This window comes from Atractosteus spatula, chromosome 3, assembly GCF_055471065.1.
Source record: "Atractosteus spatula isolate fAtrSpa1 chromosome 3, fAtrSpa1.hap1, whole genome shotgun sequence".
Lineage (NCBI taxonomy): Eukaryota > Metazoa > Chordata > Actinopteri > Semionotiformes > Lepisosteidae > Atractosteus > Atractosteus spatula.
Window position 1 is genome coordinate 72,901,493 of NC_142708.1, and position 15,360 is coordinate 72,916,852.

The 15,360-nt window shown below is 46.4% G+C and overlaps 1 protein-coding gene across 3 annotated transcripts; it reads left to right on the plus strand.

Moving 5' to 3' along the window:
• The first annotated feature begins 9,282 nt into the window (after positions 1–9,282).
• On the plus strand, positions 9,283–15,293 carry blvrb (biliverdin reductase B). 3 transcript variants are annotated; one of them, XM_088910355.1, is made up of 5 exons: positions 9,286–9,460; positions 11,336–11,497; positions 11,905–11,994; positions 13,437–13,568; positions 14,507–15,293. In XM_088910355.1, exons 1-5 carry the CDS (start codon positions 9,376–9,378, stop codon positions 14,659–14,661), a joined length of 624 nt encoding a protein of 207 aa, XP_088766481.1. In that variant the 5' UTR covers positions 9,286–9,375; the 3' UTR covers positions 14,662–15,293. The 3 variants fall into 3 exon arrangements, with proteins under 3 accessions (XP_088766480.1, XP_088766481.1, XP_088766479.1); XM_088910353.1 differs by lacking the exon at positions 9,286–9,460 and adding an exon at positions 10,350–10,687 and having other exon boundaries at positions 11,290–11,497; XM_088910354.1 differs by lacking the exon at positions 13,437–13,568 and having other exon boundaries at positions 9,283–9,460.
• Positions 15,294–15,360: the final 67 nt, after the last annotated feature.

Here is a 15,360-nt window from a genome sequence, read left to right on the forward strand (position 1 = left end):
GCGCTCCAGCTCTTTCACATTTTACTTGATCATGTGCACCTGCCCCCAGTCCTGCCCCTCCTTAATTAAGCTGGGCGCTCTCGCTACTCCCAGCTCAGCATTGGAAGACGGACGCCCGGAGGCCCAGCTACCATCAAGTCTGCCTACGCCCACGGCTTGAGGGCAGAGGCCTCCTATTGGCGTCCTGACCCAGCTGAGTCCGGGGCTTGGAGAGCCTGGTCCCGTTATCCCCATTTTTATTCCCTCTCCTTGCTCCGGATCCCGTTCCGGTTTTTAACTGTGTCTTGTTTTCATCTCGTCTGGATTTCCCGGTTTTGGACTCTTGGACTTCGCCCCGGATTTCCCCCCTGGACTCCCCTGGACTTGTTTGCCTTGGTCACGCCCCCCAAGCACCAGGTCACCATCGACACGCCCCCCTGTTCGTCTACCAGCCCTGTTCCCAGTCTTCTTTCCCTGTGTTTTTGTCTGCATAGGGTCCTGATAAACTCTTTGTGACACCCACCCCGGGGTTGGGAGGTAGTTAATGTGAAAAGCATGTCTGTGGATTGTCAGAGGAAACTAGAGCACCTGGAGAAATCCCACCTAAGCACACAACAGGACATGCATACTCTAGTCTAAACAGAAAGGTACTGGAATTGAACACAAGAATCAAAGGTCTGTGAAACATCCACATCACTATGCTGCTCAACGTGCATGTATTCGTCAATGTCGTAGATGTCAACATATACTGTATATTGACCTGCCTGAGTTCAACATGTTGGTGGTAAAATATATAATCATTGTTGCTTCTTGCTTTTAACACATATTAGTGCTGTTTGAGCACTGTGTCTCATTTAACCTATTTTTAGGGTGTCTGTGTCCAATGGCCACATCATCTTCTGAACTTTTTACAGACCTGCATGTGTGAAGCCTTTTCCTTTCCAGCATCTTTTTTTTCAAAAGCAACCTTCATGCTTCCCTGCATTCAAGCCAGGATATGAATGGCTGGATTACTAAAAGCAGTTGTGTAAAACTGCTGCTCATACTGTTAACGTTTAAAAGCCTTAAGGCTGTTGCAAGTGGTGTGAAGTTTTAGTTCTTATGGGAGATCAGTCTTGTTGAAAGCGCCTTTTATTTTACCAGAGAGCTCGTCCCACATCCCAAACAAAGATGCCAATTGAGTTAGATACAGCTCAAATGGAAAGAGAAATAATATGACACAGGGACAAGAAAGTCTTCATGCCAAAACACATCTTTCGTTTTATTTTCAAGGCACTTGATTCTGACGTGCATATGCCTGATGGCTACACTCTACTACCCTGTGTGTGGCATTGTGGGAACCTCTGTGGCATCATTAGTCCATGGTGCTGGGTAAAATGAAACTCTAGTTTAAGGCAGCAGCCCGTTCCCATTAATAGACCAAATCTGACCTTTCAGCAGAAGCATTATGTCCTGTTCTCTGCTGTAGGATATTAGTCAGTGTAGCACTATGAGTACAAACACCAGAATAGACCTGAGGAAGAACAGATGTCACAGCACATTAATATAAAGCTCTTCAACTCTCCTCGCTCCGACTTTAAAAAGAGCTCAGGATATGATTTTTTTTTTTATTTGACAGATCGCTCTATACGCCCATCTGACTATAATGGGATATGCGAATGATAATTAGCTCTGACCGCTTCACAGCCTTCGACAGAATCACCTAAAGAAACGTCTAATATTGCTTCATGTGTTTTTAATGAAAGCATGCAGCCACAGACAGCTCACTTGCATGGTATATACCTTAGCATTGTCTCATGCTTCGAATACACACGCAAACACCACCCTCCGGAGTCCAGAGAGCTAGGAAAATGTTACAAGAGCTGCAAATAATGATTCTGCAACTGGTATGACTGACACTACTGCTGCCAGCGTGACTATTATTGCATCCCTAGTCATTACTGCCCCTTAGAAAATAAGACCAGTTTCAAATGAGAGGAGGCCATTCACCCTCTTTAGCTCTTTTGTTTGCTGGATCCTAATTAATTTCACCCAGCCGTTGCTTGAACAAGTCTTCCACAGAGTGGCTGGGTAGCTAGTCCTAATCTTCCACAGTCCCATTTGCAAAGAAGCGCTGTACCTCCTGGATTTTACTTGGGGCATCTGCCTCATGCCCACCTGTTGATGTTGTATCCGTCCTTTGGGTCTACTTTGGAAATGCCCTTTGAGCTACTGATCCAGGACCCCTCCTCTTCTCCTCAAGTCAAGACCACAGGGAGCCTACAAGACAGTTTCTTGTAGGACATGCACTGCTGCTACTGAGAACATTTTCCAGATATTGTTGCGTGATGTTATAGTCGTTGCTAAACTGTCCGCAGTTTAGTAAACGCTAAACAATCACTCTTAAAGCATCACTGTCAATCAGTGCAAGGCTGGACACTGCTATGCTGAACATAACTCAATGTTCTGAGCGCAAAATTCCAGCATTTTGAGGAGTTTATGTAATAATGGATTTTTTTTTCCTGTTTGTAAAGGCTTAAGAAATGTGAAAATAAAACATTTGGAGTAGACCTGCAGGCTTTATCTCCCATCTCTTTTAATGTGGAGTTAGTACATCAGGGTACGACATCGCCTGCTAAAAACAGCAGTTAAGGTTGTTATAAATGGGGTCCTGTTACTCACTGGGATAAAAACAGGGAATGTTAGGATTTTTATGCTTTAAAAGTAAGTGATATGCATGTTTGCCCTTGAAGGCATTGAGACACCCCAACTTTCCTTGTTTTCTCAGTTGTAACCCTTAGACTAGCAGAGGAGTCATTAGCTGTGTGCCCAGATCCTCCAGAGACCAGATCGGCTCTAATGAGATAATGACAGGAGCTGGTGGGCGAGATGTACACTCAAGCACCGTCCCTCAGTTTGCATAGCAAACGAGTCCTCTCCAGAGCAGAAAACTTGAACTCAGCTATTCTTTGGGAATCCAATATCGAGCCGTCAGTGGGATCTTTTAGTTTCATGTCTGTTACACTTCCGTTTGCCGGTATTTTATTATCAGAATCATACCTAGTATGCTGAAAAAGATGAAATATCAATGGCACAATTATGTTTTTTTGTTAGTTTGCGAGAGGCTTTGCTAAAATAGCATTCTTAGTTAATAAAAACAAGGCTGTTCTACTAGCTTCTGGGTTCAAAATGAAACTGTCCCTGTTTAAAGCACGGTGTGCTGTTGTTTTAAAAAGTAGGCAACTACAGATAACGGAACTGCCTCATGATTCAGTACTAGAACCAGTGAGTAAAACGGGAAGCCGAAGAAAAAATATAAGTTCTGATCAAAACATGTGCTGCTCATAACCTGTGTAAATAAGAATTATATTAAAGTACACTACACTGCGCTAGGTTCCCAGCCCCCTGTCTCTTCAGGACTACGGACAGCGCAGGATGTCGGAAGATGCCATCGCTCATGCTGACGGTCTCGGCCAAATCGGCGGAATTCAGGCGGATCAGGCATCCAGGCACAGGGCACTTTCACGGGTTCCCCGGGTTTCACGTTTATGCGTGATCAGACTTCCGGGTTTGTGGGAAACATCAGATGTGGTCTTGGGAGAGGGAATTTAACAGGCGATTTTTGAACCGATTTCTGGCGGTGAGAGGCACGCGTCCTTAAAATGAGGAAAACGCCTAGTGTGTCAGTAACCGAGTCAGAGTGTGGGGTGTGTGTCAATACGCTTAGGTATATAAATACAAATTCTCGCCTGTGGTGGGCCCAAATAAACCGGAGCATAGATTACACACATAGCTCCCGTCCCTAGATGCAAACATAAATCAGCAATGGCCTCTTCCTCATCGGCAATGAGGAATTTAGTAAAAAAAACAACTACTGCACACGCCTCTCTGAATGTTTAACAAGTGCGCACCCACAGCACGGGGCCGGCTCGTGTCATTGCCATTGTCTTGACTTTCACCTTAGCGCGGCGGGAGCACCGGAAGCGCGGATTCCAGGGCGAACTCCAGTTCCCTTGATGGAACTTTAATGAGTCACCCTACCGGCTCCCTCCACCCTCCCCAGCCGGCCTCTGGCTCAGCCCCTACGTCCAATGATTATTGTAACCCGCAATACTACAGGAGCAATGATAGCGTGCGCTGCTTTACAAAATAGCATGAGCCGCAGTTCTGCCGCTAAATGAAACCACTTGCTTGCTAGATATCACCTTAACGTGCGCATAAGACAATTCATGTATTCCCCGGTCACAGGACTGTCGTTCCAGCTGTGCAACGATTACACTAGACCTTGGGGACAAAGACGTGCTGGGGTTGTCGCTAAGGTTAAGATCAGCTGTGTCAAAGCACTCCAAACGCGTGCCGGTGTATTTGATTCACGGATCTCGGTTTATATCGGCGTGTAGACTGGACATCTCCTTTTCATTCTAGTGTGACAAGCGGGATAAAAGACAAGCTGCTACAGAAGTATTTAAAGACAACGACAATATGCCCATCACCCCTTGGAACATCCAGGAACTGGGTATTTGCGATACCTATTGTTATGAGACGAGACCGAACGCGCCGCAACCAAATAAGCTTTTTTTTTCTGAGAGAGGATTTAATGACAGGCCTGCTTTCAAATTCGATATCCTCATTTGACTAAAAAAAAAAAAATAAAAATAGCCTTTTATATTGATTCAGCAATACCATTAGCCGCGGTGTACAAAAACCGGTTGCGGGAGACGGCAAGCCTTACGGCAGGGTGACGAGAGGGAGACGGGGGACGGATTGAAATGACTGCAGTAGTACCGAGCAGGCCGGTAGCTGCATTTTCCACTCACTGAAACACACGCCTCGGGTGCTGCCACACTTTGCAGCTTCAGTGCCATTTGGCCAAGGATTCCTCCGATATTCATGCAGGCTGGAACCGAGCTTACCTCCCTTCTCCAAATCCCCGACTGAGGTCCCGCAAGCCGCCGGAGTGCACCGCGCAGCCGCCACTCGTGTACTCTATATCAGCGAGCGAAGAAGTCGGATTCACGGGTTGAGCCTGCTGCCGCTTCCTCCCGGCAGCATCCTGAGCCCGGCTTTCGGCTGTCAGGCTCGCCACCAATGGCAATATACAGAAAACCACGGAACCATAAACACACAGGCGAAGCCGCGATGTGGACTGCAAAGAAGCTTGTGTACCTCTTCCCCACCCCCGACTCAATACCCTTGTTTAATGCGTGACAGAATTCCCAGCCGGCCTGCTCAATCAACCTGTGCGAAGCGCACACACGCTCCCTGTGCTTTGAACGACGCTACGAGCGACACGGCGTCTGTGCCAAGCATCCCGTCTCCGAGAGAGAGAGAGAAGGAAGGAGCACCCGGCCACTTCTAATTCAGACCGCTTTGGTTCGCTCAAAGCGGCGCCTCACGGAGGGGGAGACTTGGAATCGGGAGCGCGCGGTGGAGCTAGATACGTGAATCAAAGGAGACAAGCCGCCTTCACAGGTGTTAGCTATGCACGCGTATACGTGCGTGTGCGTGGAGGGTAGGGTGCGTGCACACATTGCCAAAAGACTCTTCTCGTATTTCCTTAAAGAGGTCTTCCCAACTGGGCTGAAGACGCCGAGCTTAGCGCTTTTCTCTGTATCGGCGTGCGCAGCGCTGGGACGGCTCAGAATTCAGAAACCTGCCGAGTTCTTTGGGCCGGCCTGTCAGTCGTTGAGGAATATTTTGCTACCGGGGTTTTACCTGTCTCGGCGGCAGAATGCAATTGTGGTACTGCAAGCAAGCGGCGACTGTTCCGCTTGTCGGTGATGTGCGCTCCCGCAAGACGCGCTTTGTACAAGAACAGGATCAAATAAAATCAGTCATTTCACCTCCCCCACCGCTGTCCCCTCTACATAAAAAAAATCCCTCAGCTGGAGGCACTCTGAATGTATTCCCAAGTAGCTACCATTTTCTGTCTTTCATCGCTTTGCATGTAAGCGGGACAAGGACCTGGAAGCGACAGTTAAACGTCAGCGACTCGTCCTTACGGAATAGGTGAAAACTCTTTTTTTTATTCCTGCGGGACTGAATTGATTTTCTTATCAACACACATAATGTCTTTTCATCAGTAGCCCTGCCTCTGATGTTCTCTCGCATGCTGTGATAGAAAACACGCTATGCGTTTCAATATTGGATACGTCGAATTAAACGTTTTGAAAAATCCAACCGCAAACATGAACATTTTAGTTCATTCGCAAAAAAAAGCCTTAAGAAGCGACTTACTATAAAATACTCTTAAACCTCCCCGTTAAACAGCTAGCATTTTATTGCATTATCCGTGTTAATTGTAGTTACCTACATAGTAGAACAGACACCGAATTAGCAAACTAATACCGTCTCAATGTGTAAATGAGTATTGCTTTCTAAGCTAGCAAATCACGCAAGCAGACGCTTCAAAGAATCTGTTCCATACAGTTTTAGGTGCCCTTTTCATAAATGAGGATAGAAAAGTATTGATCAGAATATCTTTACGAATTTAAACCAGAATATATATGAAAAGCCATGTGAGCTGGAATAAATCCCAGACACTGAAGTAACGAGGTATTGGGATTCCTTGATTTGGTATGTAATCTAGAAATGATGCATCTTACTGTAGAACCCTGCTATTCAAATACCAGACACCTGACTCCATGACACTGCACAGCACTGCTTGAGCACAGCCAGATCACTGATTCTTAATTACCTCTTTAAAGTTCTATAAACTCCTGTAGATCAGTGTTGGGCAGATCCAACATGCGCCAGGTTCCTCTTGGCTTCACAGAGGTCTCAATTAGGAAGTGATCTGGAAAAAAATAGTATTTCTGGCCCATGAAGACTGGATCTGCCCAACACTGATCTACAGTAGTGGGACCTAAACTGTATAGAAATAATTAGCGATCGGTGAGCTGGCTGTGCCCTGATTTTGCAATTTAGACACAGAATGGAAATTTTAGTGCGCTCAGACCCTCGAGAACTTTATCTGCCACCCTTGATGTAGACCATATAGATATGCTTGTAATTGTGGATGTGATTTAAGAGCTCCCAGTAAACATTGACCACATAGCTTCAGTTTTAAGCACTGTATGCCTTATAATCTGTGCTTTAAATGAGTAGAAATTACTGATCAGAATGAAGAAAGCACCTACTGTACACTTTCTAAACTGGTTAAATAGAACCTAGAGGTTAAAGTCTAACCTTGATTTATAAAACAATCAGAAGAATGTCGAAAAGACACTTCTAGTTGTTTCTGGAACTTGTGCAGGGAAATCAGATTTCCTTTCTCAGCACTTAATTCTATCCAAGTCACCTGAGAGCTGTAAATCAAATCATATTGCATTTTAAACTATTGCTCAACAGGAGTGACAAAGCATACTAGGCGGACCAAAACTCACCTCTTTCGTGTCTTTGCAAACCAATGAGTTACCAATTAAGGGTGACCTATATGGATTCGGTTGGTTTATAAACTGAAAACCAAGGGTTTCCCTCAGTTTGAGGTCCAAGAGTTTAGTTGGAACAGAAACTGAAACATTCAGGAGACGTGCTCAGTAATGTACTGTTCCATATAGTAATGACCCCCACATGCCTGTCCTTACTTGACTTAGACTTATAGAAGAACTTCATTTGTTCACGAGGAACTTCAATTAAAGTACTCATAGAATCATTTGTCAAATGAGTAACACATTACATTACACAGTAGCCAGTACCATTACCAAATGACTGGAACTACATGAATCACTTATTATTATTAAAGACAGAATCTCAACCCCTCACTGACTCATCAATGTACTTTTCCCCCCTTCTAAATGTAATATAATTACAAGAATAGATCTCTCTCACATTTTATGTTCCTGAGCTCTTACCCCCCCACCATCGCAGTCAAATAAATTGCAAGGATCGATCATGCTTAACCAGAACAAGGATTGTTTAAGGACTCACCAGTGGTGACAGCACATGTCTCACTAAAGCCATCAGAAAAGCATGTGCCTGTGTGTCTCCTATTGGCTGAGTACATAACAGATAGGGCCAATGGTACCAATCCAGATGACTCACAAAAGAGGCACCTTCTCCTTGAAATAGGACTGTGGCTGGTAATTGCTCACTCTTTCGGGGGTAGACATTGTAAAAAAAAGCTCTCAATTTATCAGGAGGGTTCGTAAGTTGGCTGTTTGTAATGTAAGTACACGGTTTGTTACTAGTAAATTACCAAACACAAATCTTGGGGAGGATTCTCTAGATTGAGTTACCTTTCATTGAGAGAACCTCAAGAAAACTGCGGATTCTTTCAAAGCCAGCAGCCATATCACCCTGCAACTTACAACTGGCAACCCACTGAAGCTCAGCAGGTGTGAGCCTGGTCAGTACCTGGATGGGAGACCTCCTGGGAAAAACTAAGGCTGCTGCTGGAAGAGGTGTTAGTGGGACCAGCAGGGGGCACTCACCCTGTGGCCCATGTGGGTCCTAATGCCCCAGTATAGTGACGGGGACATGATACTGTAAATAGGAGGTGTCCTTTGGATAAGATGTAAAACCGAGGTCCTGACTCTCTGTGGTCATTAGAAATCCCAGGGCGTCTCTCAAAAAGAGTAGGGGTGTAACCCTGGCATCCTTGCCAAATTTCCCATTGGCCCTTACCAATCATGGCCTCCTAATAATCCCCATCTATGAATTGGCTTCACTACTCCCACTAATAGAGTGTTCTGGTGCACTATCATCCAGGTGGGGCTGCGCTTTGAGTGGAGTGTCCACACTTTGAGCAAGTGCTTTGAGTGGAGTGTCCAGAAAAGCAATTATTATTATTTTAACTGTATATACTAGCTAGCAGAAATATATTTAATAAAAACAGCCAATGGTTTCCGAGGGCGTAATGTCCGTGTTTCATGCGGAAAACGTTGGTCGGTGACTGGTCACCTCTCAGCTCTGTTTCTGGGCTTCTGGCTTAATAACGCTTGACGCTTGGTATGTCAGAGGACTGGTAGGCTGGCTGCTCACTCCCACTGAGCGGGGGTAATATTTAGCGGAACGGTTTGCTCCAAGAGCCATCAACTCTATCACGAGTGGCCCTCTCGGAAACTCGAAAAAGGAACGCGATCCACTTTAATTTTAAAGCCCGACGTCTTTAAAGCGCGTTCCCTTCAAAGTTAAATGGCGAAAGAGCTTTAAAAAAAAGTGCCGAATCGACAGTTTCGTGACGATTGCGAGATCTTTGCACTTGGTGTAGTCTTTAATGGCTTAGCCTGGCCTTCAGTATGCAATGGCCCGGAATGTAGATTTTAGTCCTGGGAGGAGTTCGTCGCGGAAGTGAGCGCTCGGCGTGGGGGGCGTACCCTCCTTATCGCCTCTAACAGACCAGGTTTCGCTTTCCAAGCCGAGCTTTGTTACACCGAGCGTGTGGCTGTAGCTCACTGCTACTGTTCTCCAGGCGTCATGGCTGGGACGATAAAGAACGTCGCGTTATTCGGCGCCACGGGAATGACCGGCCGCGCGACCCTGCCCCAGGCTGTCGGCGCAGGTAGGGATCTAAGCCACGTGAAGCTCGAGGCCACGGCCGTGGATCGCGAGCTGATTTAATCTTACCTCTGCAGCGCGGACACGGACTGTGCATCGACAAGTTGCAGCTGTAGCGCAACTGCTTGACGAATTAGGCAGCTGCGAAGTTTGGTGTACTTATTCAAGGGCACTATTTGCCTATTTTTTTTTGGGGGGGGGGGTATCGTTAAGACTCGGTAAGGTAAAACATTTCGAGACTAAAGCGTGTTGCTTGTTTTTGAAAGCTGTCTTGTCCAACTGACTGATCTAACCATCACGTCAGCTGACTCGGCGGAATTTCTAAACAATCCATTAACGATGCGAAAGGGGGCTTTTTTAGTAAAATAATGGAGTTGAAAGATGGAAGGTTCCATGCTATTAAGGTTAATACTACTGACATTAAAATTATATTCATTCAGTCGTTGAAAAGGCTACGACGTCTATTTGTTCTATTTAACAAGCAAGCGCTTATTCCGCTGTCTCATATTAGACGAATTTTTAGATGCGTTAAATATATTAGTGAACTTCATTAATCAGTTATCTATTACGCATACAGCCCGCGATACAGTAATTGCCTTGACTAATAAAGGAAGAACTTTTTTTAAATACTTGGTATTAGTGTAGTAGGCTTTTTTTCATGCACTTGTGTTGCTTGCTTTACGACGGAGCGAAGATCCTTTAAAAACAGTCATGTAATGCTGGCAGACCAGGTGCTGATTTTCAGCTGAGTCACGGTTGCAAATCGCCCTGCTGCAAGGGAGATAAGTCACGAGGTGTCCAGATAGTTCCCTTATCCTTCAGGAACAGATGGGCTGGGTTCGATTCACTTTGAGCTCCGTTCTCTGTGCGCACTTGGGAGCTACAGTATGGTAACGCTGCTGACCTTGCGCCTCTTGGGAGAGCGCTTCTCCATTGCTACGGGGAAGGGTGACATGTGACCGTTTTACCCACATAACTGAAACAAGTGCGAACAGCAGCTTTGCTTGCATGAGCCGCGCGTATATTTACCTCTCGTCCGGCCGTCTGGGCCTCACGAACGCTGCACGGTCGCTAATCTGTACAAACACCTTCTCGTGGAAAAGTCCGCGTCAATGACGAATTGTCCAGTAACGAATTACCTAGTTATTTAAAACAGGGGCGAAAGCTGTTGGGGTGCCTTCAGGCAAAAAAAAAAAAGGGCATGCTCGCTGGACTTCTAAAAGTAAAACAGGTGAGCAACCTCGACTATTCAAGATGTTTGGGGGAATTAAATGAACCTTTTCGGCTTATACTGTCGGTAAAAGTGTACTTTATTGGGGAAAGAGGATGCACACTGCCCCCTAAAACATGAAACAGTCTAGATCTTGTATAAACAAAGTGATGGGCGGGTCTGGAGCTTAGTTTATTAGCCTGTAAAATGTTACGGCTCCCTCCCTTGTGCCTTAGGGGTAACACTCAACTCGTGACGGGAGAGCACGAACAGGGTGACCAGCTGGCTGATTCTGTGCGCGTGCACTCGAGCAGCTCGATTTTCTCTGGAGCAGAGCTCTGGAACTACCCCGCTTCATGGCAATGCGAGTCCTTAACCGCTCCGTGCTCCGGCGCTGATCCGCAGTGCTCTGAAACTACAGGAGTCATAACCCCCACCTGCCTTGTGCTTGTGTCTCTTCAAACGGGCTCTCTTGGTGCAGAAATTCGGAATATGCGCCTCATTTTCAAACCGTCCCCAATGGCGGTTTTGAGCAGCCACAAACTGCATGAAATTGCTTCTGAGTTTCGACTGTGCTGATGAAGAGCAAGTCGGTGTCCAGCAGCAGGTGTTTATTTCCGAAGGTGCTGACCACGGTCAAACCGCGCGCCGCCTCCCCCATGTCCGCAGGTTACAATGTGACGGTGCTGGTGCGAGACCCCTCCCGCCTGCCCCCGGACCACAAGGCCTCTAGGGTGGTGGTGGGCGACGTCCTGAACAAGGAGGACGTGAAGAAGACCCTGGAGGGCCAGGACGCCGCCATCATCATCCTGGGCACTGGAAACGACCTGAGTGAGTCTGAGCGCTTGGAGACCACTGGTGAAACCCCTTGGGTTATCTGATGTCTTCTGTGCCTTTGGAGCCATTTAAAATGAATGAATATAGCTAAAGGTCGAAGGTTTAAAATGACATTTTGCTTGTAAGATTATTTGAAGTTGGATTTAAAATGATCTAACCTTAAACCCTTTCCCCAGAAATACACTTCACTTAACATTTATTTTAAACAGTAAGAACTTCACTGTACCTGAATGAGTAACTGATCACAGCTCCGTGAAATAGTGACTGCAATTCCCAATGGTGACCACAAGAGGGAGGGCAAGTACTAGAAATCCAGGGTTGGCGGACAAAAGTGAATCCGTGCATCCTTTGTGTGGGCTTGTGGGTGTACGCGCCTTGAACTGCCTCTGGAATTTTAACAGGCCCCACCACCGTGATGTCAGAAGGAACCAGGAACATTCTGGAAGTTATGAAAGCCCGTGGAATTCAAAAGGTTGTTGCATGCATGTCAGGTAGGACTGGACATCTTTGCCTTGGTGTGCTGCAAAAAGCGTGTTTAAAGTACCATAGCCATCCTTCTTGGAGAACATTAGTCTTTAGCGGACATAATCAGATTTGAGCCAATGAAAGTATTTGCTTTTGATGTTGAGAACCCTATACAGTACATATAGGCAAAATCCATACCAGAGTCACAGTGGTACATAGCTCAGCTGTGGTAAATGGACTGCAAGAATGTGACTCCCGCACAAAACCTGCTTCTTCAATACCAAGGAAAAATTATACTTGGGAAAATCAAGACATTTCCATCTTTCAAAAATGGAAACATTGATGTCAAAGTTAAACTTATTAACTTTCAACCATGACTAAGGTGATGCACAGCCCCAACCATAAAACAGAGCATGCACAAACACAACAGCATCTGCTGGCTTGGTCTTGAGCATCGTGCGGTGTGCCTTTCGCAGATGCTCAAATGAAAGCTGATGTTTCTTCCCAGGGTGCAGAATTCCAACTGGGGGAACAATTAGCACTGTTTCTGGCGAGCTCCTGGCAATGTGGCTGGGATCTACAAAGCTGAGGGCTCACAGAGGCTGAGCCTCAGGTTTTGTATGCAAGCTATAGAGCCCTCTAAGGCAGTGACCCAGAATGATGTACACAACTACAGTATATTTCTTGTGACTTCCGAAGACCAGGGCCTCCAGTTTCAGTTGATGGACATGGTGAAATCCATTTTAATCCCGGTCTCCCTGCTTACACTGACAAAAACGACTTCTGATCCTAACTCGTATCGTGATTTTGTTCCGTTAAAGGGAAATGCATTCCCAATTTCTCAGGCCAGTTCTTCCAACCTTACTTAATAAAACATCAATGAATTTAAGTTGTTTGAGAAAAATGTTACCAATTTTGAAGTGCACACAAAATTGTGAACTTGGTGAAAGGTACTGTAAGTCTCGTCACGGGCAAGACCGAGAGTTCGTGTGAATTGCAACATGAAGCAGCCCTTCCTACTCACTAGTCTCCATAATGACTAATGTGATGTATGAGTGAATATGCACAGGTTGTGCAGCAGACATTTCACTGCAGAAATGTTCCAGCCTGATCTATGTGCAGATTTAACAAGTAAGCAGTATTTGCATGTTAAACGGTCTCAAAATCGAGAGCAGTATTTCTATTGGGTTAAAAGATGTGTTCACAAGCCTGCTTGGTTACAATGTAATGGGGCTGCTTCACCTCACTGGAAGTTGGTGCCTTGTTCTCCATCACAGAACAAGGGAACTGCATGTACCTGGAAATTTTGGCTCATCTGCTGGTTCTTTCTAACTCCTAAATGTAAAAAAGAGCTTTGCAGTTCCTCTTCCGGTGTTGCCTTCAGCAATTCGCTTGGTCTCTCCAAAAATCAAAAGGGGAAAGTGGAGGGGGTTGTTGGTGAACCTAATGTGCCCTCTTCCTACAACAGCCTTCCTTCTTGGGGATCGTGGCAGGGTGCCCCCTCCTTTGGTGCCCATCACTGAGGACCATGACCGCATGCACAGGCTGCTGAAGGAGTCGGGGCTGGACTACGTGGCAGTAATGCCTCCACACATTGCGGGTGATTTTCTCTCGGCCTGCTTCTTGGCTGGTTCCCTCCTTTGCCAAGAGTCTTCTTCAGAGCTGGGGGGTGTTCTTGGAAGGCAACGAGACCCTTGATGCATGTTGTGCTATTCGGTTTCCTCAAGGCCTCTGCTATGCTAATGTTTTCCACTGCAAAATGGAAAATCTCACTGCTCCTCATGGATCTCAGTTGGCTTGTTACTTGGATCAGCGTGAGTTTGAGATGGCAAAATCCTCAGAAATGTGTCTCTCATAGTGAACTAAACCTGCACAGTCAGTATGGTCCCTTTACATGTATCAATCCAGCCTAGCTGAGTCACTGTGAGACATTCCTCTATATGCAGCCCCACAGCTAAAAGTCAATTTTTGTCCTGCAGAAAATGGATCCATCATGTTTGTGGAAGAAAACAGCCAGACATTCCTTATGCAGAAAACTTAAGAACTTGGCGTAAAAATGACTTTCCCCACAGTGTCTATACCAGCAGTTTATTATTTTAGCTCCCTTAATTGGTAACTAGCCCAGCTTCTGGATCACTTGGGTGTCAGGGGAGTTTGTGCAGCGAGCAGGAGGAGGAAGATATTGGACAGCAAGAGGTGCTTATTCATGTCCAAATTAACTTTGTGCCATGTCAACAACGTTGAGTGGAATTTGCCTAGCCTAGATTTAAAAAAAAAACCCAAACAGTGCACATCCACCATACATATTCAATCCGTACACCAATCCAAGATCTACAGATTGAGGTGCGAGGTGCTATTTCAGAATTGAGCAGGACATTTCATGCTTTGAAATCAGGCAGGGAGGTTTGTTTTAAAAAGAGGAGCTGGTGGGAAGAAAGGCTTCTGTGCACAGCCTGGGCTTTCTGTTTAATACCGGTCGAAGCAGAAAGCCCACTGTAAAGGTCAGAGCCAGGAAGTGTCCTGCCTTTGTTTCTGCAGATAACCACCCCTTGACCGAAAGGTACACCGTGACGGAGAACATGCTGAAGGGGAAAGTCATCTCCAAATACGACCTGGGCCACTTCTTCGTCCACTGCCTGTCCACGACGGAGTGGGACAGGAAGACCGTGGGGCTCTGCGGAGAGTACAGCTAACCGGCGCAGGGTGGGGCGAGGGTGGGACGGGGGAGGGGTTAAACTCAACAACATCAACATGTGCTGAGCTGTGGTCACTAAGCCCCCGCAACCTGCTGCAAGCTTTAGAAACTGCTGCTTTAGAAGACTGGCAAAATGCTCACAGTGTGTCGATGCCCTCTGCAGCCTGGTGACAGCAGTGGGCAGGAGTGGCACAGTGGTGGTGGTGGGGGGGGTGCTGCTTGGGCGCAGGCTGATGGCATGTTAGGTGGGTGAAACGCGGATTTGCTCCAGCTGCCCTCGCTGGAAAGAGCAGCGCCCACCCCCTGGCATGAAAGAACCCTTCATGTCCACTGGGGGGCAGTGTTTTAGGCTTGGCTGGTGCAATGGCTTTTGCTCTCTCTCTCCCCCCCCCCCCAAAAAAAAACAAACTCCTTTTTACTGTGGTTTGAGGGCCCGTCTCACCTTTTCAGCGAACGTTTAAAAGCTGCACCTCCGGTGCCTGTGTGCGCCAGGTTGCAGAGGAGTTACCGATCATGCAATGCTCAGATACCTGTTGTTGCCAATGAGTGCCTTGCCTTTACTGCTTCAGACTGGATGGCTTCGAACTCCTCTGAAGATTTCTTCTAATAAAACATCTCAAGTTCAGGCGGGTGTGGTGTTTTTTTTCCACCCCCTCCCACCGAATATACCTCGTTTTGGGTCGGTTCGTCCTTTCAT